This window comes from Heteronotia binoei, chromosome 4 (genome assembly GCF_032191835.1).
Source record: "Heteronotia binoei isolate CCM8104 ecotype False Entrance Well chromosome 4, APGP_CSIRO_Hbin_v1, whole genome shotgun sequence".
In the NCBI taxonomy this organism is placed as follows: domain Eukaryota; kingdom Metazoa; phylum Chordata; class Lepidosauria; order Squamata; family Gekkonidae; genus Heteronotia; species Heteronotia binoei.
In genome coordinates, this window is record NC_083226.1 from 159428746 (window position 1) to 159456581 (window position 27836).

The 27836-nt window shown below is 47.9% G+C and overlaps 1 protein-coding gene across 1 annotated transcript in view; it reads right to left on the reverse strand.

The window, feature by feature from the left end:
* The window catches only part of LOC132570164 (maestro heat-like repeat family member 5), a 57364-nt gene that overhangs the window by 24677 nt on the left and 4851 nt on the right, over positions 1–27836 (reverse strand). The window contains exons 3-13 of the mRNA XM_060236598.1: positions 26375–26500; positions 24003–24119; positions 19722–19844; positions 17754–17903; positions 14153–14272; positions 12048–12127; positions 10851–10986; positions 7144–7239; positions 4491–4595; positions 3864–3999; positions 1867–1985 (exon numbers count right to left, since the gene is read on the reverse strand). Coding sequence (XP_060092581.1) covers positions 1867–1985; positions 3864–3999; positions 4491–4595; positions 7144–7239; positions 10851–10986; positions 12048–12127; positions 14153–14272; positions 17754–17903; positions 19722–19844; positions 24003–24119; positions 26375–26500 — 1308 coding nt within the window. The remainder of the gene's footprint in view (positions 1–1866; positions 1986–3863; positions 4000–4490; positions 4596–7143; positions 7240–10850; positions 10987–12047; positions 12128–14152; positions 14273–17753; positions 17904–19721; positions 19845–24002; positions 24120–26374; positions 26501–27836) is intronic.

The following is a 27836-nucleotide window of genomic DNA, read 5'->3' on the forward strand; positions in this document are numbered from 1 at the left end:
ACAGACAGCTTCAAGAGGGGACTGGATAAACATATGTAGGAGAGGTCCATAAGTGACTATTAACCACAGCATATTGTTGGAACTCTCTGTCTGGGGGCAGTGATACTCTGTATTCTTGGTACTTGAGAGGAGCAATAGTGGGAGGACTTCTAGTGTCCTGGCCCCACTGATGGACCTCCTGATGTCATCTGGTTTTTTTGACCACTGTGTGACACAGTGTTGGACTCTATGGGCCATTGCTCCGATCCAACATGGCTTCTCTTATATTCTTATGTTCTTATCTCAATGTAGAGAAGAAGAGATTGGATTTATACCCCACCCTTTGCTTAGAGCGGCTTACAATCTCCTTTCCCTTCCTCTCCTCACATCAGACACCCTGTGAGGTAGGTGGGGCTGACAGCCCTTTGGAGAACTGCCCTTGGGAGAACAGCTCTAAGAGAACTTGGGGTTGACCCAGCTGGCTGCAGGTGGAGGAATGAGGAATCAAAACTGGTTTTCCCAGCTACGAGTCACACACCTAATCACTGCACCAAACTGAGATGGAAACCATAAGGGCAGCAAAACTAAACAGGACTCCAGCAGCACCTTAAAGGCAAACTAACTTTTACTCCAGCTTTCCAGGGCTAGATGCAATTTCTTCAATTGGCCTTTGGAAAATGTGTGTATGTGCGCGCACACACACACGTATATATCAGGGTTGGCCAAACCGAATCAGGAGCCATATGTGGCTCTTTCACACACATTGTATGCCTCTCAAAGCACCCACCGCCCCATTGGCTAGCTTGGAGAAGGCATTTCTCTTTAAATTGCTTCTCAAAGCCAAGTCAGCCAGCGGCTTGAATAATGCAGTTTAATTTGCTTTCTTTCTACCTCTCTCATCTATTTCCCTTCCTTCCTGCCTCCCTCCCTCCCTTCCTTGCAGTTCTCAAACATCTGATGTTCATGTTTTGTGGCTGTCAAACATCTCAAGTTTATTCTATGTGGCTCTTACATTAAGCAAGTTTGGCCACCCCTGCTATAGATAAACACACATTGACTGGTATGGCTAGGTTTGCCAGCTCCAGGAAGGGAAATACGTGGAGATTTTGGGGTGAAGCCTGAAGAGGGTGGGATTTGGGAGGGGAGGGACTTCAATTGAGTATAATGCCATAGAGCCCACCTTTCAAAGTGGCCATTTTCTCTAGGGGAACTGATCTCTATTGCCTGGAGATGTAATCCCAGGAGATCTCCAGCCACCATCTTGTGTCCGGTAACCCTAGAATAATAGAACCATAGAGCTGGAAGGGACCTCTAGTCCAACCCCCTGCACAATGCAGGAAAGGCACACACACGTTCTTCTAAGTTCACAGAATCAGCATTGCTGTCAGATGACCACCTAGCCTCTGCTTAAAAACCTCCAAGGAAGGAGAGACCACCACCTCCTGAGAAAGCCTTTTCCAATGAGGAACTGCTCTAACTGTCAGGAAGTTCTTCCTTATGTTTAGTCGAAAACTCTTTTGATTTAATTTCAGTCTGTTGGTTCTTGTCTGACCTTCTGGGGCAACAGAAAACAATTCTGCACCATCCTCTATATGACTGCCCTTCAAGTACTTGAAGAAGGTGATCGTATCACCTCTCAATCATCTCCTCTCGAAGCTAAACATACCCAGCTCCTTCGACCTTTCCTCATAGGACTTGGTCTCCAGACCCCTCATCATCTTCGTTGCCCTCCTCTGGACATGTTCCAGCTTGTCTATATGCTTCTTAAGTAGTGGTGCCCAAAACTGAACACAATACTCTAGGTGAGGTCTAACCAGACCAGAGGTGGGAGGAGAAAAGTCCAGTGGGAGAGAGACAAATATGACCGTCAGCGGTCTAGAAGAGTACCTTTGCCACTTTCGGAATGTTGTTATAGAAGATAGAAGGGCCTGGAATGAAAAAATCTTCTCGAAGCCATTTCACAGAATGCCCTTTCTTGTTCTTCCGCTTGCTCTCCATATCCTTAACTAATCAGAACATTCGGGGAAGAAAAACACAGCATCAGTTTTGTCCCCACCTGCGACCTCCAAAGGTTCCTCACTGCAGGACTGGTTTTAGCTTATCGAAAGCCAGCACAGTGCAAAACCATCTACTGGCCAAACTTTTCTGAGGCAGTCCTGAATGTCCAGATCCTCCAAGGAAACACTGGCAGCGGTCGTATCCTAAGTCCAACCCCTGGCTCCCCTCTTCCAGCGTTATCTACTGTTGCTGGTTCTTTCCAACAGGAACAGACAGTCTGCCAGCAGCTGAGAGCTCTAGCTCAGTGGTAGAGCATCTGCTTGGCATGCAGAAGGTCCCAGGTTCAGTCCCTGGCATCTCCAGTGAAAAAGGACGAGGCAGGAGGTGACGGGAAAGTGCTCAGCCTGAGACTCTGGAGAGCTGCTGACAGTCTGAGTAGATGAGACTGACTTTGATGGACTGAGGGTCTGTTTCAGTAGAAGGCAGCTTCATGCGTGTGTTCAAGTCCCCCTGAGAAAAATGGTTGCTTTGGAAGTTGGACTTTAGGGCAGGGGTGTCAAACTCATTTGTTATGAGGGACGGATCTCACATAAATGAGACCTTGTTGGGCTGGGCCGTGTCAGGCCGGGCCATGTGTGTTCCTATTTAAGATTAGATAGCAGAGATACACACTTTACAAAGGACACAGACAATCACAAGTCAATATTCTTTTTTAAAAAAGAAAATAAAACATGCTTAATGTATTAGCACTCGTTAGTCTTAAAGGTGCTTTCTTTGTATCTCTCACATGGGATCCAGGGAACTAGGCAAAGGAAGCTCTGGCTCTTTCCTTCCTTCCCCAGGGGACCAGGAGGGGGAGGAGCCTCAGCCAATAAAAGAAAGAGAGGATTGGCTTAGCTCTGCTGTCCAATTGATAGAGCCTGGCAAAGCAAGCTCTCCCTCCCTTCCTCAAAGAGAGAAGCCTCAGCCAATGGAGAAAACAGAGGCTTTGCTCTGTATATCTTGTGAGATTGAGCACTAGGATCCCTCTCCTGCCCAAACCTTCCCAGGCTTCACCCCCAAATCTCCAGGAATTTCCTAACCCAGAGATGGCAACCTTCTGAACAAGGCATTTCCTGAGTGAGCTCTGAGTTCCAAACAACCCCGACTCTGATTAGGCTTCCTTAAGAGAGATGCGAAGATAGGCTTTGAGAAGACACCAATATCGCAGTTGTTTTAAGCCCCATTGTGTGACAAGAAACTCAAGATTCCCCATAGGCTTGCCAGCCCCCAGGTCCCAGTGGGGGATCCCCTGGTTTTGCAGGCTCCTCCCCACCAGGGAGAAGCCCCACCCCAACAGCCTCCATGTGCCTTTAAATCTGTGCAGGCTTAAAAGAAACCTGGAAACTGCCTGTGTTTTGGGCTCTATGTGTGCCTTTAAATCCTGTGGTAAGGGAGACTAAGAGGAAAGATGAATGGATGGGGTGATTAGGCAGAGCCAGTGGGTCTTCAGGGGAGTGTGTGAAAGGAAGAGAAGCAAGCACAGTCCCTCTGTTTGTTTAGAGGAAAGCTCCACCCTCTTGCCTGCTCTGCTTCCCTTTTTCTGTTAGTCTGAAGAAGTTGGTTGAAATACAGCAGATGGTTACATTCAGCAACTCCTAGGGTGAGTAAATTGCCTCAGTGAGATCACAAAAGTGTGTGCATGGCTGCTTTGTGAGTGTGTGGGCATGGAAGTTCAGTCAGCTGCTGGGGGACAAGGAAAGGAAGACTGTATTCAGGTGAGCTTCACTGCTCATTTTTATTGATTTATTTTAGGGAATGGGAAAGTCTCCTGGCTCCACCCTCAAAGTCCCCAGGTATTTTCTGAGATGGACCTAGCAACCCTAATTTCCCAGCATGCACCTCACCCATTTTGCTTATGGCAATGTAGTGGAGGTGGTAGATGGCTTCCGCCGCCTGCTGACCAATCTCTTTCACATTGTCCACAGTCCGAAGGGCCAGTAGCGCCACCAGCTGGCCAAGCAAGGAAAATTCCTGTGACAGCTGAAAGAAAGAGAGGTGGAAAGTCAGCCCAGCCCACAAAAAGCCTGCCATGCTTTCATTCTGCAGGGCCAAAGTCTGCTTCACTGGCCGAAGAAGAAGATCCAGCCAGCCCAAGCAGGCCTCTCTCTCCTGGGCTGCCCCCCCCCCCCGCCCCCCACACATACACAGTCAAAAGGTCAACAAGCCACCTGCCACCCAAAATCACATAAGGAGAAAGGGTGGTGCTGGCTTCCCCAGGGGATAATGAGGGCTGTTGGGGGCATGGCCAAGCCCCTGGTGGCTGGCTGGTTGCCCACTCTTCTAATCCAGAGATCATTATGCAGCTGCCCCTACTACCCAATGGACAAGTTAGGTGGGGAGGAGGGGGGGTGTCAGAAAGGTTCAGGAGCTGCACTCCTGTGAACTCCTGCTGAATTCAAGGTCTGCATCTGATATTTCAGTCACGGAGTATTTCCTTTAGGATGGAGTCTTCAACTCCCAAGGACACTTACATCAAAATCTAGGTGCTCTGAAGCAAACTTCAGGATGTGAGTTGTGCTTTTCACAGCCCTTTCCCTTTCGTTGGTATTTCCTGACTCTACCCAGCTATTCGTATGCTGTAAAGAAAAAAATGCATATGAGAAAGAAGGTATAAGTGAGTCTGGGCTAACAAGTCAAGGATAAATGACAAAATGCCATGTTTTTAAACAACAAAGTTTGAATGCAGTGGCAACTTTAAGGCCAACAAAGGTTAATTCTGGGTATGAACGGAAGAAGCGTGCACGTACACCCAAAAGCATATACCTAGAATTAAACTTTGTTGGTCTTAAAGGTGTCACTGGATTCGCAGAGATTCAGCAGCAGTGGTGGTGGGGACCCGTGAGACAACCAGCTCCACAAGGACCCACACACAATCTTATAGACATAAAACCGGTTTCATGTGGCAAATCCAAGCCCCTTGGTTGGTAGCCAAACTTGCTTAACATAAGAGCCACATAAAATAAAAATCTGAGAGTAGCAAGACATGAACATAGGAAGGAAGGAAAGCAAATAGTTGGAAGGAGGGAGGGAGAGGTGGAAAGAAAGCAACTTTAAATGCATTCTCCAAGCTGCCAGTTGGTTTGGCTTGGGGAATGCATTTAAAGAGAGAAATCCTTTCTCCAAGTGGGCCAATGGCGTAGTGGGGGCTTCAAAAGTCACACGATATGTGTGAAAGAACCACATGTGGCTCCTGAATCACAGTTTGGCCAGCCCTGTTTTAAGCCAAGTTTTTTCCAGTTGCTTATAGGGCTATTAATTGTTTCCAGGAATAGTGTTAAGTCAGCTGACCAAATTGATAGGAACAGTTTCCTACCACTGAAATACAATATTCTGGTAGAGTTGCCAGTTCCTCCCTGGCCAATGGAGGAGATGGGGGGTAGGGTTGCCAGATCCAGGCTGGGAAACTCCTGGAGATTTGGGGGTGGAGCCTGTGGAGGACAGGGACTTCAGTGGGGTACAGTCCCATAGAGTCCACCCACCAAAGCATCCATTTTCTCCAGGGATCTGACAACCCTCATTATGTCTTGATGTACTTCATTTATTCCCAAATAGGGCTGCCTCCCTCCCCGGATTACTTCTCATCTCCAGAGTACAGAGATCAGCAGTCCAGCAGTGAAACAAAGCCCACCTTCTGTCCAGGCCTGGTCTGTTAGGGTTGCCAACTTCCAGCTGGGGCCTGGAGATCTGGAATTGCTACTGAGCTCCAGACGATAAAGGTCAGTTCACCTCAAGAAGATGGCCGCTTCAGAAGGTGGGCTCTGGCATTATACCCCACTGAAGTTCCTCTCCTTCCCAACCTCTGCCCTCAGACTCCTCCCCCAGAGTCTCCAGGTATTTCCCAACTTGGCGCTGGCAACCCAGAAGCTTCCTGCATGCTTAAAGCTGCAATAAAAAAGGCCAACGCTATGCTGGGGGTTTATTTGGAAGGGAAGTGAAAACCAATCAGCCAGTATCATAAGGCCCCTGTATAAATTGCTGGTGTGGCCTCTTTGGGAGTACTGTGTACAATTCTGGTTACCACAACTCAAAAAAGCTATGATAGCCAGGGCTTTTTTTGTAGCAGGAACTCCTTTGCATATTAGGCCACACACCTCCTGATGTAGCCAATCCTCCAAGAGCTTACAGGGCTCTTCGTACAGGCCTACTGTAAGCTCCAGGAGGATTGGCTACATTAGGGGTGTGTGGCCTAATATGCAAAGGAGTTCCTGCTACAAAAAAAGCCCTGATTATAGCATTGGAAAAAGTGCAGAAAAGGGCAACTAGGATGATGAAAGGGTTGGAACACTTTCCCTATGAAGAAAGGTTAAAGTGCCTGGGGCTCTTAAGCCTGGAGAAATGTCGACTGAGGGATGACGTGATAGAGGTTTATAAGATTATGCATGGGATAGAGAAGGCAGAGAAAGGAAATCTTTTCTCCCTTTCTCACCATACAAGAACTCATGGGCACTCAATGAAATTGATAAGCAGTCGGATTAGAACAGATAAAAGGAAGTACTTCTTCACCCAAAGAGTGATTAGGACATGGAATTCACTGCTACAGGAGGTAGTGGCAGCTAGAACCATAGATGGCTTCAAGAGGAGATTGGAGAAACATGTGGAGCAAAGGTCCATCAGTGGCTACTAGCCACAGCGTATTGTTGGAACTCTCTGTCTGGGGCAGTGATGCTCTGTATTCTTGGTGCTTGGGGGTGGGGGGGAACAGTGGAAGGGCTTCTAGTGTCCTGACCCCAATGATGGACCTCCCGATGCCACCTGGTTTTTTGGCCACTGTGTGACACAGACCGTTTTCACACACAGCTTACCACGGGGTCACGTTCCTGTTCTCTCCGCAGTGTCCGTCGGATTTCCCATTATCTGCCCCGAAGTTACAGGAAGTGCCACGGCTTTTGCGTAGCAAATGTAAACCACTAAAACCCAGTTTATGTTTGCTACGCAAAAGCCGCAGCACTTCCTGTAACTCTGGCACAGATAATGGGAAATCTGACAGATACTGCGGAGAGAACAGGAACGTGACCGCGTTGTTAGCTGTGTGCGAAAATGGTCACAGAGTTTTGGACTGGATGGGCCGTTGACCTGATCCAACATGGCTTCTGTTATGTTCTTATGTTCTTAAAGCTCCCTTACAATCAGTATTTCCTGTAGTCCATCCATATTGGGGGTCTCAGACAGCAAGCTAGTGAGCATGATATTGCAGGCATTGATAGTCTGCAGGTAGAAGTCCTAAAAGGAGAGAAGAAAATACAGTTAGCTTGAGCAAAACCATCGGCAGGAACAGACTGCCCGATATAGTGAGGTATGGCGTAGGTGGGGCATCTCTTCACTTGGGAAATCCAGGCACTTTTGCATGCAGGAGGAAAGCTTCGGGTGCACAAGGGGCAAGCCAGCAGGACACAATTCCAGTGTTTAAAGCATTCATATTATGTAGTGGGAAGACGACCGTGATCCTTGATCTTCAGTTTGTAAAAAGCAAAATGGTGGCATTGCGAAATGAGGAGCATCCATGTGTGTGCTTGGGGGATGCTTTTATCCATTTATTTGCATCCTTTATCGTCTGCCTTTCTCACCCTGAGTTGGGGGAGAGAACATCATGAGACAGCTTAAAAGCGCAGGTTTCCTCCAGAGCCTGCTGTACTGTTCATTGGATGCCCCATCTTGTTGATTATACTTGACGTATGCCGTATAACCTGCCTTGAGCCTCACAGAGAAAGGAGGACTGTAAATAAATGTCAACCAATAGGAATGGCACATCCACTAGAGCAGGGGTCCCCAACCCCCCGTACCAGGCGCGGCCTGTTTGAAATGGGCTCCGCAGCCTCGCCGCCCCACCCTGCCCCCCGCAGCGCCCCCTCCTCCCGTTTTCACCATTTTAAGGCCAGCTTGTCTCTTTTCCAAGTGGGAAGGAGGCAAGAGCAGCGTTGCTCGTCGCTGCTGTGATGGTTTTCCCGGCTGATCAGCACAGGGAGGTGTCGGCCTGGGCGGGAGGAGGTTCAAGGCCCTTCCCTGGCTGCATGGGGGGGACAAAGGAGGGAGGAGGAAAATGGGGGAGGAGGAGGTGCCACTGGGGGGGGGGGAATTCCATGCACCTACCCTTGGGGCCTCAGTCGATGGGCTGGCCCTGGGGTCAGTCCCTGGGGCCAAAAAGGTTGGGGACCACTGCACTAGAGGACTGGATTGCAGTTAGAGTTACCAACCTCCAGATGCTGCCAGGAGATCTCGGGCTATTATAATTAAGCCTCAGACAACAGAGATCAGTTCCACTGTGGGGGGAAATGGCTGCTTTAGAGGGTGGATTCTGTGCCCTTAGATACCAATGAGGTTCCTGCTTTCCCAAAATCCCGCCTTCCCCAGGCTCCACCCCCCCAAATCTCCCAACCCAGAGCAGGCAACCGTAATTGCAATACAATAGAGCCTGCCTCATCGAAGGCTCCTAAGTAAGCTCAATAGTCGGGGTAAAAGGACAAGTCCTCATGGATCAAAAACTGGCTAAGTAATAGGAAACAGAGAGTGAGTATAAATGGGCTTTTTAAGAGGGGGGGCACTGTGTAACAGGGTGTTGCACTGGATGGGCCATTGGCCTGATCCAACATGACATCTCTTATGTTCTTATGGCTCAGTATTGAGTCCAATGTTTTTTAACTTGTTCATTAATGATTTGGAGCTGGGAGTAAGCAGTGAAGTGGCTAAGTTTGCGGATGACAGTAAATTGCTGAGCAGTCGGGTTAGAACGGAAAAAAGGTAGTACTTTTTCACCCAGAAAGGTCCTTCCCCCCTTTTTTGAGCCTGTGGGAACATATTGAAAAGAGGGCCATCGGTGGCTATTAGCCACAGTATATTGATGGAACTCTGTCTGGGGCAGTGATGCTCTGTATTCTTGGTGCTTGGCGGAGGGGGGGGGGCGGGGACAGTGGGATGGCTTCTAGTGTCCTGGCCCCACTGATGGACTTCTTGATGACACCTGGGTTGTTGTTGGGTTTTTTGCCACTTTGTGACACAGAGTGTTGGACTGGATGGGTCATTGGCCTGATCCACCATGGCTTCTCTTATGTTCTTATATGGTAAGAACCAGGAAGGATTGTGAGCACTCCAAAGGGATCTGTCGAGGCTTAGCGAGTGGGTGTCAGTGTGGCAAATGAGGTTCAACATGGTCAAGTGTAAACTGATGCACATTGGGGCCAAAAATCCTAACTATAAATCCAAGTTGATGAGGTCCAAACTGATGGAGACTGACCAAGAGAGAGATCTAGGAGTCATGGTAGATAACTCACTGAAAATGTCAAGACAGTGCACAACTGCAATAAAAAATGCCAACGGTATGCTGGGAAATAAATACACCAGAGGAAGACGAATGGTGCGTAAGGTGGGCACAGAATCTGAAGTCAAGATTAAAGTCTTACTGCTATGAAAATCTTCAGTAAGTTGCATGAGTGTAATGGGCTAAGATCCAGGATACTTTGGGGACCCTCTGCTTATGTTTGCCAACTCCAGAGGGGGGAATTCTGGAGATCTGAGGACAGAGCCTGAAGAAAGCAGGGTTTGGGGATGGGAGGGACCTCAGAGGGTAGAATCCCATTTGAAGCAGCCATTTTCTTCATGGGAACTGATTTTGGCACTCTGGAGGTGAGTCATAATTCTGGGAGATCTCCAGGCCTGAACTGGAGGCTGGCAACTCTCCCTGAGGCCCTGCCCTGGTGAATTCAAGATGGAAAGCCATCTGCCCAATGCAGGGCCTTCTCAAGGGCTGCCCCACTCTTCCAAGATGCTTTTCTTTCTACTTCACTTTCTTCATTGCAGAGGCAAATGGAAGACTTTTTTGGCCCATGTTTTGAAAGGGCAGAGGGGCATTATTCTTTCACTTCTTCCTGTAGCAAAACACTTCAATTGTGCCTGTTTCCCACCGGTCCTAGTTGGTCCTTGACTTACTGCTAGATTCACCCTCATATTCAGGGAGATCCCCCCAGGATTAAAATTGTCCTCCATATTATAGAACTCATTTCCCCTGGAAAGGATGGCTCCTTGGGAGGGCGGAGTCTATGACTTTGTAATGCCCCTCCCCTTCCCAAACCCCAACCTCCCCAGAGTCCACCTCCAAATCTATAGAAAACTGCCAACCCACAGGCAGCAATTGTAGTCATTCCAAGTACTATTTCCTCTTCAAATGCCCGTGCCATTTTACCAAGTACAAAGAGTCTTGAATTTGTTTGATTGCATAACAACACAGCTACCCTCTGAAGGAGGTCCTTCCCCCCTTTTTTGAGCCTGTGGGCATCTTTGAAATTCTGACACAAGTTTATGGGTGCAACAACAAAATGGCTGCTAGAGGAGGTGGAGCCAAACAAAATGGCTGCTAGAGGAGGCGGAGCCAACCGCAAAATGCCAGGGGATTGGGTTATGCCTAATGCTGATAAGTACCCAATATTTTAGACAGGAGCTCTGTCTAACAGGATGTCTTTTAAAATCATATTGTGCTGTGGTGGCAGCTGCTGCTGAAGCAACTTTAAAAACAAAACAAAACTGTACAACCTACAGGATTTCAAATGGCCAATCAGTAACCCTGCTGGGCTACAAGGACATCTGGCTCCACCCACCTTCTGGGCACCAGGAATGATACTGCCGGGTGTCGTGGTGCCCACAAGCACCACGTTGTAGACCCCCACCTCTGGAACTATAGACCTCAATTGGTCTATAATTAGGTCAAATTGCATTAATCATGCCTCAAGATTAGTCCCAGAACATTCCGTCCCCCTCACCCCAGTCTGAATCTGGACACAGGTCCTGGCCAATAGACCCCTGTAGACATGTCTTTCTGTTTGGGCCTCTGGGGAGGGAGGCACCTGTGTTTGCGCCAAGTGATTGGTGCTGCCTGCTTTCAGCCTGGTCATTTTCAGAGCTGGCAGTGAGAAGATCTTCTTGACACTCTTCTGCACCAGGTCGGACCTCACTTCGTAATCCAGGGGGGGCTTTAGGAGACTGAAAAGAAAACATGGGTGGGGGGGGGATATTAACACTCTCCCCTTAAGGGTGCCTACACCTCCCTCCACCCCAATCAATTCAACAAAATATTAGCTACACGTGCTTTATTACCAGGCAGAAGTACAGATGGCAAATCTGAGGGTTCTTATTGGCCTGCTTATGGCAGGAGGAAACCTCCACCCAATTGCAGCCATTGCCTGCTAATGCACACCTGATCGTACCATAGAGTTTCTGGCTATCCAGGTAGTTCTCAGAATCTCCATAAATTCTAGGGTCCAAACTTCCAGAAAGTCACCAGGGGCTGAGTTTTCTTTTTAAGTTTTCTCCCGAGATGCTGCCCTCCTCCAACGCTCCAGCCGGTTGCAAAGCAAACCCACCAAGACTGACAACCGGGAAGAATTCTCCCCAGGTTGATCTCACATCATGGTGTGGCTTGGAGGGCACCTGGCATTTCTGCCTTTGGTGGGTAAAGGGCTGCAGTCTTCTGCCACAATCAGGCAACTGGGAATGCTACCAAATGCTAGAGTGCCCTACTCCTGCTCCCAGGCTCTGAAACTACAGCCAGATGTTTGAGAGCTGCAAGACAGGAAGGGAGGGAGGGAAGGAGGGGCAGGGAGAGGTGTAAAGAAAGCAACTGACTTTAAATGCATTCTCCAAGCCACTGGCTGGCTTGGCTTGGAGAAGTGATTTGAGGGAGTGGGGGCTTTGAGAGCGTCACAACGGGGCTTTTTTTGAGCAGGAATGCACAGGAATGCAGTTCCAGGTGGCTTGGCATCAGGGGGTGTGGCTTAATACGCAAATAAATTCCTGCTGGGCTTTTTCTTTAAAAAAAAGTCCTGCCACACAATATGTGTGAAAGAGCCACATGTGGCTCCTAAGCCACAGTTTGGCCACCCCTGCCTTACATACACCCTTGCCTGAGTCTCTGTTTGGTTGTTCCTTCCACCTATCTCTTAAAGGAACTGTTTCTTCTCAATGAGCACCTGGAATTCCTCCCGCTGCGACCTGTGAGAAGCCTGCTCATGTGAGCAAAGGAGAAGCCAACGTCTGATACCTACGTCATGGAAATGACAGTCATTATGGCTTGGTGGAGGACTGTGATGCAGACTGACCCCAATGGCTCTTCATCAATCACTTGCTGCAGGGGAGAAACACAGAGATGGGGGAGTGATCTTCTGTTCCGAGTGATTCTATCAGTGGACCTTTGGCCAGGCCTGGAAACAGGGCTTTTTTGTAGTAGGAACTCCTTTGCATTATAGGCCACTCACCTTTGATGTAGCCAATCCTGCTGCAGCTTACAGTAGCCCCTGTTCGAAGAGCCCTGAAAGCTCCAAGAGGATTGGCTACATCAGAGGTGTGTGGCCTAATATGCAAAGGAGCTCCTGCTATCAAAAAAAAGCACTGGATACCATCCTAGGTGGGCTTTGTTCACCAGTGAACTTCTGGCCACTTCCCAGCAGGCCCCACGCCTCCTGATGGAATTTTGTAAGGCCTGCCAGCTGGGTTGCCAACTCTGGGATGGAAAATTCCCAGACATTTAGGGATGGAACCTGGGGAGGATGGGATGGAGAGGAGAATCTTCAGTGGGGTAGAACAAAACAGGGCCCTTCCTCCACCGCAGCCGTTTTCCTCCGGGGGAACAGATCTCTGGAGGTCAGCTGTAAAGGCATTATAGACCACTGAACTCCCTCCTCTTCTCAAACACCAGCCCCAAAACTCCAGGGACTTCCCAAGCTAAAGTTGGGAGCTTCTTGACCTGATCTCCATTGTCCTTGATCATCAGGACTACGCAGAGCCTGGAGAGGTTTTCCTCAGGGGAAACAGAATTCTCCTGGTCTGGTGTCATGTCCGTGCTTGAGTACTTAAAGACTCCATGAGCTTCAGCCCTGCTAAACAATAGAGCTCTAGGACCGATTCCCCACTAGGTTTGTTCCGGCATTGGATCTCCCTTCCACCCTCCCCCATGCTTCCGTCTGATTTCACACAAGCTGCCGCGCTGCAGCAACTTGGCCTACCTCTGTCAAGCAAGATCCTCTGAAAACCGATTTCTGCATGCCATGAGAAAGAGGCGGGTCAAGTCGCAGCCATGGGGCAGCTTGTGCAAAATCCAATGGAAGCATTGTGGGGGGCGGGGAGAGCTCCAACACCAGAACAAACCTAGTGAGGAATTGGTCCAAGATTGAAACCGCCACAGCCTGGTTGGTCAGGCTGTCCTGGACTACCTATAGGGGGCTAGTGGGTTAGTTTGAATGCACCTATGGGTCAGGAGTGGGGTGGAATCTCATTGTATATAATCAGGTCAAGGCCTGATGTTTTCCAGCTTGTAAATAGTTAAAATCACTTGAGTAAAAAGATGCTGATCACTACTCTGGGAGTTGGAAGGGGTCATACAGACCATCTAGTCCAACCCCCTGCTCCATGCAGGATCAGCCTAAAGCATCTCCAACAAATAATCATCCAGACGTGTTTTGAAGACTGCCAATGAAGGGGAGCTCACCACCTTCCTAGGCAGCTGAACTGCTCTGACTGTAATTCCCCCCCCTCATCCCCTAATATCCAATTGCTTCAGGTCCTATCCTTGGCTGCCAAGTGGGACAGCTCCTTGCCCTCCTCTAAAATGCCAGCCTTTCAAATATTTAAAGAGAGTCATCATGTCCCCCCTCCATCTCCTCTTCTCCAGACTGAACATTCCCTAGGCCCTCAGCCTTTCCTCACAGGGTTCTTCCGCCAGGCCCTTGTGCTGATTGGAACTGAGAAAATCTTTGAGTTAAAACTAGCTGAAGCCGGAATGTCCGACCAAGATTCCTTTGTGAGGTGTCTGCCTAACTCAGATTTCCATTGTTTTTGATAAAGGGTAATATGTTCTTCAAGCTTTGAGTTCAGAATTTTATACAATTTGTTCTGATTTAGTATATAACAAATGCTCCAGAGGAGTCAAATCCCATGAGTTGGACATTCTAGTCAACTAGGCTCCAAGCAATGCTTTGCCAGCAAACAACTGTACCGGGGAATTTTTTGTCGTTGTTTGATTTTACGCTGAACCTAGTATTTAACACCCCGTGAAGCAGCTAATTCTGTCCTGGCTTCCCAGGGCTCACTTCCCCGTTCTCATTTTTCTCTCTCGTGTGTCCCCTGCCCATCTCTCCTCTCCTCTGTTACTCACAATGATGCAGAGAATCACTTCAGCTTTGTGAGGGAAAAGGACGTCTTCCTTCTGGCTATTCTGGAAGGCTTTGCTGACCATCACCACAGCCTTCAGAAAGGTTTTCTTCAACACTTCGTCCTGGAGGGAGGAGAAAGAGGTGGGGCATGGAGGGAGCAACTGTAGTGCCAGGGGGCATGTTTTACATGGACTTCAGTCTTGTCAGGATGCCTCGCAGTACAGCCACAGGGTGGAGCCACCAGCTGCAGGTGATTAGTCCCTGACAGCAGGAACTCATTAGCATATTAGGCCACACCCCCTTGATGTCACCATTGTTTAACACGGCTTTTGTAGAAAAAGTCCAGCAAGAATTCATTAGCATATTAGGCCACATCCCCTGACACCAAGCCAGCCAGAACTGCGTTCCTGCTCAAAAAAAATGCCCTGCTTATACTGAATCAGACCCTCAGTCCATCAAAGTCAGCAGGGCTTTTCTTGCAGAAAAAGCCCAGCAGGAACTCATTTGCATATTAGGCCACATCCCCTGAAGCCAAGCCAGCCAGAACTGAGTTTCTGCACATTCCTGCTCAAAAAAAGCCCTGCCTGACACTAAGGAAAGGCTGGTGGCTAGGAAAGGAGAATATTTTCTCCTAACAGAAGCTCTTGTCAAGGCAAGGAGCTCTAGTGGCCCGAGGGTCTGCTTGACAATTTTCTTAAACCCTGGAGGGTGCCTGATCAATCCTAGGAAGAAGTTCTTGGGAAGACTCTGACTGTCGGCCTTTTGCCTGCAACTCAGGTTGAGGCAAATAGCTAGCTAAAGTTTGTTATTTTTGTTGTGCACTGTGTTGGGGATTACTTGCCTTATTAAATAAAATTTTCTTTGTATTTTGTTAAGTTGTCTCTGTCAGTGGCTGGCCAGGCAACAGTGCCTAATTGGCCCTACTATAAGAGAAGGTAAAATCAGTGCCGGCTTTGGGAAGCTGGAAATTGTGGAGCCCTTTTGGGGGAGGATTGGAGTAGGTTGGGCTCTATGTGAAAGACCTAGCCTGGTGGCAGCAAGAAGATAAAGTGCCCTGGCAATAAGCCTCAGGTTGGCCTCCCTCCAGGGAGTGGGGAGGTGGTTCAGGGAACTCCTGGGCACTACAGCAATGGAAAGGGCAATGGCAGAGCAGCCCCAGGGTAGATCGGCCTGTGACCCACTTCCAGATTGGGTTGACAATCCCCAGGTGGGGGCAGGGGATCCTCTGGTTTGGAGGCACTCCCCCCACTTCAGGGTAGGGTTGCCAAGTCCAATTCAAGAAATATCTGGGGACTTCGCGGGTGGAGCCAGGAGACATTGGGGGCGGAGCCAGGAGCAAGGGTGTGACAAGCATAAATGAACTTCAAGGGAGTTCTGGCCATCACATTTAAAAGGACCACACATCTTTTAAATCCCTTCCCTCCATAGGAAATAATGAAGGATAGGGGCACCTTCTTTGGGGGCTCATAGAATTGGACCCCCTGGTCCAATCTTTTTGAAATTTGGGGGAGAGGTACTGGGTGCTATGCTGCAAATCTGGTGCCTCAACCTCAAAAAACAGGTCCCCCCCCCCCCGAGCCCCAGATACCTGCGGATCAATTCTCCATTATTTCCTATGAGAATAAGTCTCCATAGGGAATAATAGAGTTCCCTCCCCCCGTTTTATCTCTCTCGCTTAACTGTCTCTGGTGCAAGTAGGCAGCCCTGCTGGTCTGAAGCAGCAGAACAAAGCAGGAGTCTCTGGTGCCTCCACAATGAGGTCTGGAAAGTACAGGGGCTACACTGCTCTTTTACATACATACTCACTCGACCCAGAGGAAAGCAAAACAAACAGAGGGGCTGCGCTCTCAAGAGGCCTGCTGTTGCTAACCCTTCCCCATGAAGTACTTCCTGCTCCAATTTAAAGGCACACACACGTTTTAAAACTCGACCTGTTTGCAGGTCCTGCCCAAGATCTAGAGGTACAGGGTGGCTTTGGGGAGGAGTTCCCCCGCAGGCCAGCTGGCTGGGGTGGGGGGAAGCCTGTAAAACTGGGGAATCCCCTGCTGGGACCTGGGGATTGGGAAGCCTACTTAAGGCTCATCAGAAAATGGAGGCGGATGAAGGGAGATGTCTGCTGGGCACTCTACTATTCCCTATGGAGACCGATTCCCATAGGGTATAATGGAGAATTGATCTGTGGGTATCTGGGGCTCTGGTTAGGGCCGTTTTTTGATGTTAGAGGCTCCAGATTTTCAGCATAGCATCTGGTGCCTCCTTAAAACACCCTCGAAGTTAAAACAAAAAAAAATCAGACTTCCAGCCTAACCTGCCTCACAGGGTTGTTATTCAGGTCAAAAAAGGGAGAGGAGAATGAGCTGCTTTGGTTCCCCCACCCACACTGTGGAGAAAAACTGTCCTTTTCCTATGTAGAGGTTGCAGGGAGGGGTAAGGCGATGGAAAACTGAAGTCAGAGGGACAAATAAAGGGAAGGAGATGGGGTTGCTAACTCCAATTTAGGAATTTCGTGGAGATTTAAGAAGTGGGGTCTGGAAAGGGTGGGGTTTGAGGAGGGGCAGGGCCTCAAACACGTACAATGCCATTTCCTCCTGGGGAACCACTGTTGCCAATCTCCAGGTGAGGGCTGGCGATCCCTCAGAATTACAACTGCTCTCCAGATGGCAGAAATCAGCTCCCCTTGAGATGTATGTGTGTGGGGGGGGGGGGGGAGTGAATGCCTTCATTTGGGTGGGAAGACAGCAAGGCTGGGGGGAGCCTCTTTCTGGAGGCCATTGTATTTTTCTTCTTTATTCCTAGTATATTCATAAACACATCTGGGGTCACCTTTGCACATGCTTTCAGAGTGCAGAGAAAGAATACATCTGCATGGCCCATTGTTAGCAATGCAGCATAATTTGAAAAGGTTAAAATAGGCTTGCCAGCTTCCAGGTTGGGAAATTCCTGGAGATTTGAGGGGTGGAGTCTGGGGAGGGTTGAGTTTGGAGAGCGGGGGGGACCATAATGCCACAGAACCCACCGTCCAAAGCAGCCATTTTCTCCAGGGGAACTAATCTCTGTTGCCTGGAGATCAGTTGTAATCCCAGGTGATTTCCAATCACCACCTGGGGCTTGACAGTCCTAGGTTAAGGAGTAATGAGATTGAATTAAAGGACTTCCTCATATGCAGACTTGATGCCAGAAACCAGGAAGTTACCTGTCTGTCACTGAAGCTGAGAGCAAACCATGAAGCTGATTGGAAATAGATTCAGGAGGGGCAAAAGGAAATATTCTTTATACAGAAAGTGATTAAAACGTGGGGTTCACCGCCAGAAGTTGTGGTGATGGCCACAGAAATAGATAGTTTTCACAGGGGTTTAAATAGATTCATGAAGGAGCATTCTATCAGTGGCTGGTAGTCATGGTGACTGAGTTGGAACTTCCATGTTCAGAGGCACTAATCCTCTGAGTTCCTGAGCTAGGAGGCAACATCAGGGGAAGGCCTCAGCCTCTATGGCCTGTTGTTGGCCATCCAGAGGAACTGGTTGGCTGCTGTGTGAGACAGAAGGCTGGGCCAGATGGATCAGTGGCCTGATCCAGCAGGGCTCCTCTGATGTTCTTCAGTACCTTGTGGCCCCCACGGAACTGAGCGATAATCTCCGTGATTATTGTTTCTGTCAGTCTTGTTAGATCCTCTGGCCTTGCCCCCACAGCTGCATGCCCGTAACAGAGAATCAGGGTTGTTCGCACCTGGTTGGCATCGCAGTTCTTTGTATCCTGGAGGTGAAAGGGGCCAAAAAGTGAAACCTTTAAACCATATATTGAGTGAGGTACAGTCTGAAGTAACCAGAGTGTTACCCTTGACCTGAAGTAGGCCTGAAACCAGAAGTAGGCCCCAAAATGCCCAACCTCACTTCTGGTTTCCTGGAATGATGTCAGGAGACTCCCACTGGCCAAGTAAATCGGCCTGGCAACCCTACATTGAGAAGTGTTCAGACACTTCAGTCAGGGCAGAAGGCTGCAGCCAGGATGCTTACAGGAGTGGGCTGCAGGGACCATATCGCCAGGGCTGCCGCTGAGTTTTCTGCCACTGGAGGCAGACCTCAGTTCAGTGCCCCCCCCCCAATCTTCTTTTAGAAAAAAGCATTCTCGTGCTCAGCACAATGACATCACAAAAAGTGACATCATCAAGCAACCCCCCCCCCCTCAGGCTGATCGGGGCGGGGGAGCTGATGGTCACATCCCACACGCCTTACAAGACGTGCGGGACCTGGGCCCCAGCCCGGCTCATGGGAGAGGCGCCCAGCGGCGTCCCCAGGCGAGGTGGTGCCGTAAGCAGCTGCCAATACAGCCTACTCCCACACGCCAGCCCTGCATATCGCCTCAGTCTTGGCTGAGTTACACTAGCTCCTCCTTTATTTCCAGGCACAATTCAAAGGGCAGAATTTTAAAGCCCGATGGGGCTTGGGACCAACATACCCAAAGGATAGCCGGCTCCCTTATGAACCTGCTTGACTGCTATGGTCATCTTCAGAGGCCCTGCTTCAGGAACCACTGTCTTCTGAGATTAGGTGAGTGGCAATCCAGGACAGGGCCTTTTCGGTTGTGGCCCTCAAACCCTGGAACTCTCTCCCTGGGGAGATTCACCTGACCCCTTCTGTTTCCACTTTCTGCCAGCAGGTAAAGAGTTTTGTTTGGTCTGTTGTTCTCTCCATGATCCCTCTTTCCCACCCGGCATTTTGATTGTTTGTGTTTATGCATTTCAATGGCTTCTCTGGGTAATCTAACATGGTAATTGGATGTGTTATTAAGCATTACAGTGTCCTGGAAAAATATACTGTGTCCTGTTTGAGTTAGGCTGTGTTCAGCCACTGCTGATTTTTCAGGTTGGCCAAGTCTGCCATGTCTTTCATGTTCTTTTATTCTTGTCTGGATGCTACGTCGTGTGGTCCCGATGTAAACTTGTCCACAACTGCAGGGTATGCGATATACTCCTGCAGAAGTGAGGAAACATAACCTATGATAGTGTTCAGACCCACCAGAAAAATACATCAGATGCTACGATCTGCAAAAGACAGAAGAGACCCCCTCACTTCTGCAGGAGTATACTGCATACCCTGCAGTTGTGGACAAGTTTACATCGGGACCACACAACATAGCATCCAGACAAGAATAGAAGAACATGAAAGACACTGCGGACTTGGCCAATCTGACAAATCAGCAGTGGCTGAACATAGCCTAACTCAAACAGGACACAGTATCTTATTCCAGGACACTGTAATGCTAAACAATGCATCCAATTACCATGTTAGATTACACAGGGAAGCCAGTGAAATCCATAAACACAAACACAATTTCAACTGGAAGGAAGGAAGTTTAAAAATGAATAGGGCATGGCTTCCAGTCCTGAAATTTTGATTGTTGTTCTTATGTTTTTGTATTGCTCTCAGCTCTGGTTGGAAGTCTTCTAAGGGCTTTAAAACTGTTTTAATACCTCAGGTTTGCCACCTTGGTGGCTCTTATGAAGGCAGAAGGGTGGGTATAATTCTGGTAAACCAAATAGAAACAGATAAATCAATGGTTCAGCAACTGTACCTCTGTCATCTTCACTGCATGCAGTGCTTTCCGTGCATAGACCATGTTCCCGTAGTCCCGCAGTGCTACCAGGACCTCCCTCAGGTGGCTAAAGGCAGCCAGGCCAATGGCTTCAGAAGCACCCTGGAGAAAGTGATGCACGTGAGCAACAGGGTTTCCCTTCCCAAGTCTTTCTGGGGATTGCATTGCATTGGCCTGCCTCCCCCTGCCTCTTCCTTAGGTTGCCAGCTCCAGACTGGGAAACTCCTGGAGAGAGCAGGGTTCGGGGAGGGGAGGGACTTATGCAGGGTATAATGTCATACTGTCCACCCACCAAAGCAGCCATTTTCTCCTGAGGAATGTATCTCTATTATCTAGAAATCAAGTGTAATTCCAAGATATAGAAAAATAGAGTCACAGAATTGGAGAGGGCTGTACTGGCCATCTAGTCCAACCCCCTGCTCAATGCAGGATCAACCTAGAGCAGGGGTGGCCAAACTTGCTTAATGTAAGAGCCACATAGAATAAATGTCAGATGTTTGAGAGCTGAAAGATGTGAATGTCGGAAGGAAGGAAGGAAGGAAGGAAGGAAGGAAGGAAGGAAGGAAGGAAGGAAGGAAGGAAGGAAGGAAGGAAGGAAGGAAGGAAGGCAACTTTAAATGTATTCTCTAAGCTGGCTTGGCTTGGAGAAGTGATTTAAAGAGACAAATGCCTTCTCCAAGTTGGCTGATGGGGCGGCGGGGGCTTTGAGAGCCACACAATATGTGTGAAAGAGCCACATGTGACTTCCGAGCCTCAGTTTGGTCTAGAGTTGCCAGGTTTAACTCAAGAAATATCTGGGACTTTGGGGGTGGAGCCAAGAGCAAGGGTGTGATAAGCACAATTGAACTCCAAAGGGAGTTCTGACCATCACGTTTTAAAAGACCACATGCCTTTTAAATGCCTTCATTTTGAAATAATGAAATATAGGGATGCCTTCGTTTGGGGTTCATAGAACTGGACCCCCTGGTCCATTTTTTTAAAAACTTGGGGAATGTTTTGGGGAGAGGCACTGGATGCTATGCTGAATTTGGTGCCTCTACCTTAAAAAGCAGCCCTCCTCCCACGACCCCCAGAATCCCAAGGATCAGTTCTCCATAATACCTTATGGGAATCAATCTCCATAGAGTATAATGGAGTGCCCAACAGACATTTCCTCTCCTCCGCTTTCTGTTTTAAAGATTTTTATTTTATTTTAAAGGACAGAGAAATAAAGAAAAAAGAGAAAACAGTAAATGCGAAATAACAAAGTATAAATATACACAATTACAGTTTCAATGCACCTCCTACAAACACTAACAATGCATTCAATTATTGTCATAATGGTACAAATCCACTCATCTGACTCTTTAGTTTCTCTTAAACAGTTTGATAGCATTATTTCCTTAATTCCATTGTTATAATCATAATTTTCTTCACCATTTCTATCAGTCTCTTAGATATCTTGTTACATTTAAGCCAATTTTTTAAAAAAAACATAGGAGCATCTAGAAACTAAAATACATTCTTTTATACAAACAAATATATAATCCAAGATTACGTTTATAGATGAATAATATTATGCTTTGTATTTTCTTCCAAAAATATATTGTTATATTTATTTTACATTTATTTTACATTTCTTATTAAGCATAATAATAATAAAATAATAATAAAATTTTATTTATATCCCGCCCTCCCCGCCTAAGCAGGCTCAGGGCGGCTAACAACATCCATAAAATATACAATACAGTAGTCATACAAGACGTTAAAATCAACATTATCTAAAAACCATTCTAAATTCACATTCACACTTCACAATTCACATTTAACATAATTTGACAGTAACAGTGATGTTCCTGGCGCTATTTCTGTCAGTTTACGTGACAGCGAAGATCCCTGAGGCAAAATCATTTTGGCGGATCCATTTGTTTAGCGATCATTAATCAGCAATCTGTAAAAGCCAGCCTAAAAAGGAAGGTCTTGCAGGCCCCGCAGAATTGGTCAAGACTCTCATTCAAATTCCCTCATTGACCTCTTGTTTATGTAGGCCAGGGGTGTTGAACTCATTTGTTATGAGGGCCGGATCTGACATAAATGAGACCTTGTCGGGCCGGGCCACGTGTGTCATAAAATGTAATGCCAGGTAGCAGAGATATATCCTTTAATAAAGTTTATAGACAAACACCAGTAACAAATTTTTTAAAAGTTGAGGGTGGGTGGGATACATGTCGAATAAATAAATAAATAAATAAATAAATGATTAAAATATGCTTTAAAAGTTAGCACTCTTGCAATGTTATGTTTATTTAACAGTTTGACATTTCTTCCATCAAAATCTGGAGACAGTCTGTGCTATAGCAGTCTTGAGTATGCTGTTCAGGTGTTGTTCACATATGTGTGTGTGTAAGTTGCTGATGGACAAAAGGAAATACTTCTTTATGTACAGGGAGATTAAAATGTGGAATTTACTGCCTGAGGATGTCATCTTGGCCACAGGAATAAGGAGCTTTCAAAAGGGATTGGATAGCTTCCTGAGGGAAAAGTCTGTCAGTGGTAACTAGTCATGATAACTGAGGGGGACCTCCACATTCAGAGGTGATCAGCCTCTGAATCCCAGGGGAAGGCCTTGGCCTCTATGCTCTGTTGTTGGCTCTCCAGAGGTACCAGTTGGCTACTATGTGAGGCAGGAGGCTGGACCCTCACTGGTCTGATCCAGCAGGGCTCTTCTGATGTTCTTAAGTCTGAAGCCATTTGTGGTTCGGTTTTGGAGAGGATGAACTAAAGTGAAGGGCTGGCAGTGTGACATTTCTGCTGATGTCCAGAAGTTTGAGGAAACCCTGAGCATTCCCTTACCCAGACCTCATTTTGGGCAGAAGCTCACTGGAGCAGAGCTCTAGAACCTCTAAAATTTATTGTGCTCTTTCTTTCTTATCTCCCCCCCCCCCCCCAATATTTGCTTCTGGGCTCCATTGTTCAACCCCCCTGCGAGAATTTTGCTGAACTCTAAGGTTTGACAAACTTTCTAATATTTTCCCCCCATAAAAAAATGGGGAAATAACCAAAATATATAAAACAGACAGATGGAAATCTTCATCAGGCGTAGGGTTGCCAAGTCCAATTGCAGAAATACCTGGGAACTTTGGGGGTGGAGCCAGGAGACTTTGGGGGTGGAGCCAGGAGATGTTAGGGGTGGAGCCAAGATCAAGGCTGTGACAAGCGCCGCAGCCGCAGGTTCCCGCGCCGCAGCCACCGCCTGAGGAGGAAGCTGTCCCTTCCTCCTCCTCCCGCTCGTCCTCCCCGCCCCTCGGCCCTGCCTGAGGCTGAAAGCCTGGGTGAAGCAGGGCGGTGGCGCGGGCATGGAGAGCGGGGCCGGGGGCTCGGGGCCTCCTCCTCGGCCTCCGGCGCTGCCGTGCTGGTGCTGGCGGGGCTGTGCTGCCAACGCCGGAGGCCGAGGAGCTGCCTCCGGCGCTGCCGAGGTGCTGCCTCCGGCGCTGCCGCGCTGGTGCTGGCGGGGGTGTGCTGCCAACGCCGCCAGCCAGCGAGGCCCTCGGCGGGCCCGCCGCCTGCGGCCTCACTGGGCGGGAAGGGGGCGGCAGCGGCGCGGCAGCCTCGCACGCTCCGGGACGGGGCGGCTCGCCATTTCCCCCCTCTCCCCCTGCTTTCATTTTTTGGGGGAGCGGGGGAAGAGGGGGGAAATCCTGGGGTCCCCCGCCAGGGCGGGAGGGTTGGGACCCCTAATCAGGCGACTGTAGCCACATAGGAGAATGTAATTTTAAAAGTATGATGAGAGTAAGGTTTTCTTACAACAATGATAATTCAAGAAGCATTTTGTTATGTATGTAGAATTATAGCAAGTATCTGGGTATTCCTATTTAGCTCATTGGAGCCGGAAGAACAGAGCTTGGGGAACTACGAATAATGGGCAGCAGGATCCTAATACCTGCTGCCCTGCACCAATCATAAGGCCCCGGCCAGTTTGAACACACCTATAACCTGCTATCATGGGAACCCAGAGTTGTATATAGTTATGGCCCCATTGACTGGTTCCTCAGTCTTGTTAGTGCAGTCATCTACCATGCTGCCTCTAATAAAGAGCTATTATCACAGTTACCTCGTCTCCTCGATGCTTTGAACCCACTATATTATACATTTGAAGGTAGATACTGAGCTGATCTACTATACTACACCTTCTGGTGATGTCAGGGGTGTGTGGCATATGCAAATGAGTTATGCTAATGAGCTCTGGCACCTCTTTTTCTACAAAATGACCCCTGCCCTTACCACTCGACTGTCTTCGTCTTGTGTCGAAAACTCAAGAAGCACATGCAGAGATTCACCAACAAGCTCCTTGTGTTTTGTATCTCGTAGCTTCGACCCATAATATCTATAAAGGGAAAACTGGGAAGGATCGGGAAAGGTCATTGTTAGTCAAATAGACATATGATCAACAGAACAGGGAGGTTATGGCAATGGAAGCATTTTTAAAAATCACCTTCGTAAACTGAGGTATGAGTGAATCTTGCTATGCTTGGCCACAAAGAGTGTCAGATGTCTATACAACCTACCTGACATGTACCCCCTTTTTTGCCTTTCTTGGATCACAGAATCATAGAGTTGGAAGGGACCTCCAAGGTCATCTAGTCCAACCCTCTGCACAATGCAGGAAATTCAGTTTTTTAAATAAATAAACAAACATGTTTCTTTAAAAATACAGAGATACATACAGAATCATATACAGAATTATACAGATAAGATCAAACCCACTCAGTCACCAAAAAAAACCCCTAAAGAAACCCAGATTACAAACAGTAATCAAGTAACACAAACTAATGCCAAATCAGCATACATTGCTCATGTGAATCAAAATTTCCATGTGAAAAATAACCCTGTTTTAAAGACTTCCTCCCATCCAAATTATAAGTGATTTTATCTAAAATAAAGTACTCCCAACATTTATTCAACCAGACGTCTATGGAAGGGCATGACTTTAATCTCCAATTCAAGGCTATAGCGAACTTATAGCGAAATTCACAAATGCTTCCACCCCACACAACCAGTGACCCCTGCTCAGGGCTGGCATGTGGGAGTAGGTGGGGTAGGCGGCTGCCACCAAGTAGGCCGCCAGGTGCCCCCTCGCTCCCCTTGTCCCTTCCCCTTCCTGGGAAGCTGCAGCTTGGCCACTGTGCTGTCCGGAAGCTTCCTTAGAAGCCTCCCAAGAGTGTGGTGTTTTAGCAGTGCTGGGCCCCTTTCAACCCGAAAGCGGTTGCCACGGTCTTCAGAGGCTGAAATACCATTTTCATGGCAAGAACCTTGTTTGCTAGGTATTGGAGACAGGAAACATGTTCATCTCAGGAGGAGATTATTGATAAAATCTTACAGGCCGCCGAAATGGATGTTTTATCTAATCGGTTGAAAGGGGTGCCGAAATGTGATACCTTTAAAAACTGGGAAAAATTTTATAACTGGATGAAGAAATAATAATTGGAGGGATGAGAAAATGACCAGGGTAATTGTGGGTGTGTATATAAGTCTATAATATGTCTTTTGGTTCTCAATCCCAAATATGAAAATTTATTTTTCTCTTGTTTATATTTTGGCCACATCCACACTCCTCCTGTATATATAGTTTGTAGTTTTGTTCTTTCTCTTTTTTTTTGTTTTTGGTTTATTTAATGCTGTAAGTTGTTATATGTTGAAGAAATAAAAGAATGATTTTCAATATTAAAAAAAAAAGAGAGAGACTCCTTAAGGCAGGGGTGGGGAACCTTTTTTCTGCCAAGGGCCATATGGATATTTATAACATCATTCGCGGGCCATAAAAATGATCAACTTAAAAAACAGTGCTCCGCTGAGGGAGAATGATTCAGGCCAGCAAAATTAATCCAAATTAATGACTTCTATTTGAAGTCATGTGGGGAGAGCCTAATCTGGCACACACACACAAAGACACCCGGCCCTGCCGCCCTAGGCAAATGCAGGAACTCAGTAGCATATTAGAACACATTCCCTAATATTAGCATATTAGGTCACACACTCATTAGCATATTAGGCCACAGCATTTGGGATAATCAAGTGCAAACTGAATTGTGACAGTAACTTTTCCAGACCCTGCAGCAATTCTGGCTGGCCAGGGAGGCTGCCACACAGTACATCTGGGCCCTGTGATCCCTGCCTGGCCCTGGGGAGGCTGCTGCACAGCACAGCTGGGCCCCATGATCCTCGCTGGCCAGCCAGGTCCCAGGGAAGCTGCCACATGGCTCGGTTCGGCCCAGCAATCCCCGAGGGCCACACCACATGACCTCAAGGGCCGTATACGGCCCTCGGGATGGAGGTTCCCCACCCCTGCCTTAAGGTAAAGGAAATCAGGGTATCAAACCTACTGTGTACAATTCTGGTCACCGCACCTCAAAAAAGATATTATAGCATTGGAAAAAGTGCACAATAGGGCAACTAGAATGATTAAAGGGTTAGAACACTTTCCCTATGAAGAAAAGTTAAAATGCTTGGGGCTCTTTAGCTTGGAGAAACGTTGACTGAGGGGTGACATGATAGAAGTTTCTCTTATGTTCTTATATCTGCTCCCAGAGTTGATGAAACAGTGGTGAGGCAATGCACAGAAGAGTTTCCCCTCCATCTCTAGATCCAGAATTTACCCTTTCCTTGCTAGAAGCTTTTTGGAGTTTTGTTTGGCCCATGATTGCTATGTGGTTGGAATCTGCCTCCTTCAGCAGCCCCATCCGTTTCCTCCCAACCTGTATAGTAGGCTCTATGGTGGAACCCTGAAAGGAGAAAGAGACAGTTCGTGTTTCAACAGCAGCTGAAAGTCCAGATGCTCTGTATTGACAGCATGTTGAGCAAAACAATAACAACATGCCTCACTTTAAAGAGGCTTTCAAGACTCTTTTCATAAATCTTCAAAATGTAAAACCTATGAAGGTGACTTTAAAAATGTAAAGCATGACAGCCTTAATGAAGAAGATGATATGCCGAATCTCAGAGTCTCAGAGCGGTTCACAATCTCCTTTACCTTCCTCCCCTACAACAGACACCCTGTGAGGTGGGTGTTGCAGCAGCTGCCCTTTCAAGGACAACCTCTGCCAGAGCTATGGCTGACCAAAAACCATTCCAGCAGGCGCAAGTAGAGGAGTGGGGAATCAAACCCGGTTCTCCCAGATAAGAGTCCGCACACTTAACCACTACATCAAACTGGCTCCCCAGTTGCTGCAGTCTGAATCCGTGGGGACCCTTCTCTCTCGCTTCCCTCCATTGTCTTCTCTGCTGTTGATCTTACACTGTAAGCTCTTCTGGGGCAGGGCCCCTTCCCCTTTCCCAACTCTGTAAAGCATTCTTGAGGGCACTGTGGTGAAGAAATGCCAGGCTGGGGAACTCTGTCTGTGGTGGACAGGACTGCCAAGTTGCACTGAATGTATGGTGACCCTAGAGGGTTTTTAAGGCAAGGAACGAATTCACTGCCACAGGAGGTGGCGGTGGCCACAAGTATAGCCACCTTCAAGAGGGGTTTAGATAAAAATATGGAGCACAGGTCCATCAGTGGCTATTAGCCACAGTGTGTGTGTATATATATAAAATTTTTCGCCACTGTGTGACACAGAGTGTTGGACTGGATGGGCCGTTGGCCTGATCCAACATGGCTTCTCTTATGTTCTTATGAGGTGGTTTGCCATTGCCTGTCCCTGCATAGGAACCCTGGACTCCTTTGGTGGTCTCCCATCCAAGTACTAACCAGGGCTGACCCTGCTTCGCTTCTAAGACCAGATGAGATTGGGATGGCTTTGGTCATCCAGGTCAGGACGAAGATGCACAGAGGTCTGCCATCCTCTGGCTCTGCGTAGCAACCCTTCGACTTCCCACTGAAGCACCAGCCAGGGCCTGCCCTGCTTAGCTTCTGGGGCCAGACAAGATCAAGCTTGCCTGGACGATCCAGGTCAGAGGATTGTCTGTTTCAGGGAAGGAAAAAGAGGTTTCTGAAGTGCCTTGATAAGGTGTAGCGTTGCCAACAGGGCTGAAAAATAAACTATTCTCCCCCTTTAATAGAAGATGAATGGGTCAAAATGGGCAGCTGAAACTTTTCATGACACGGAAGCGGGGCTTTTT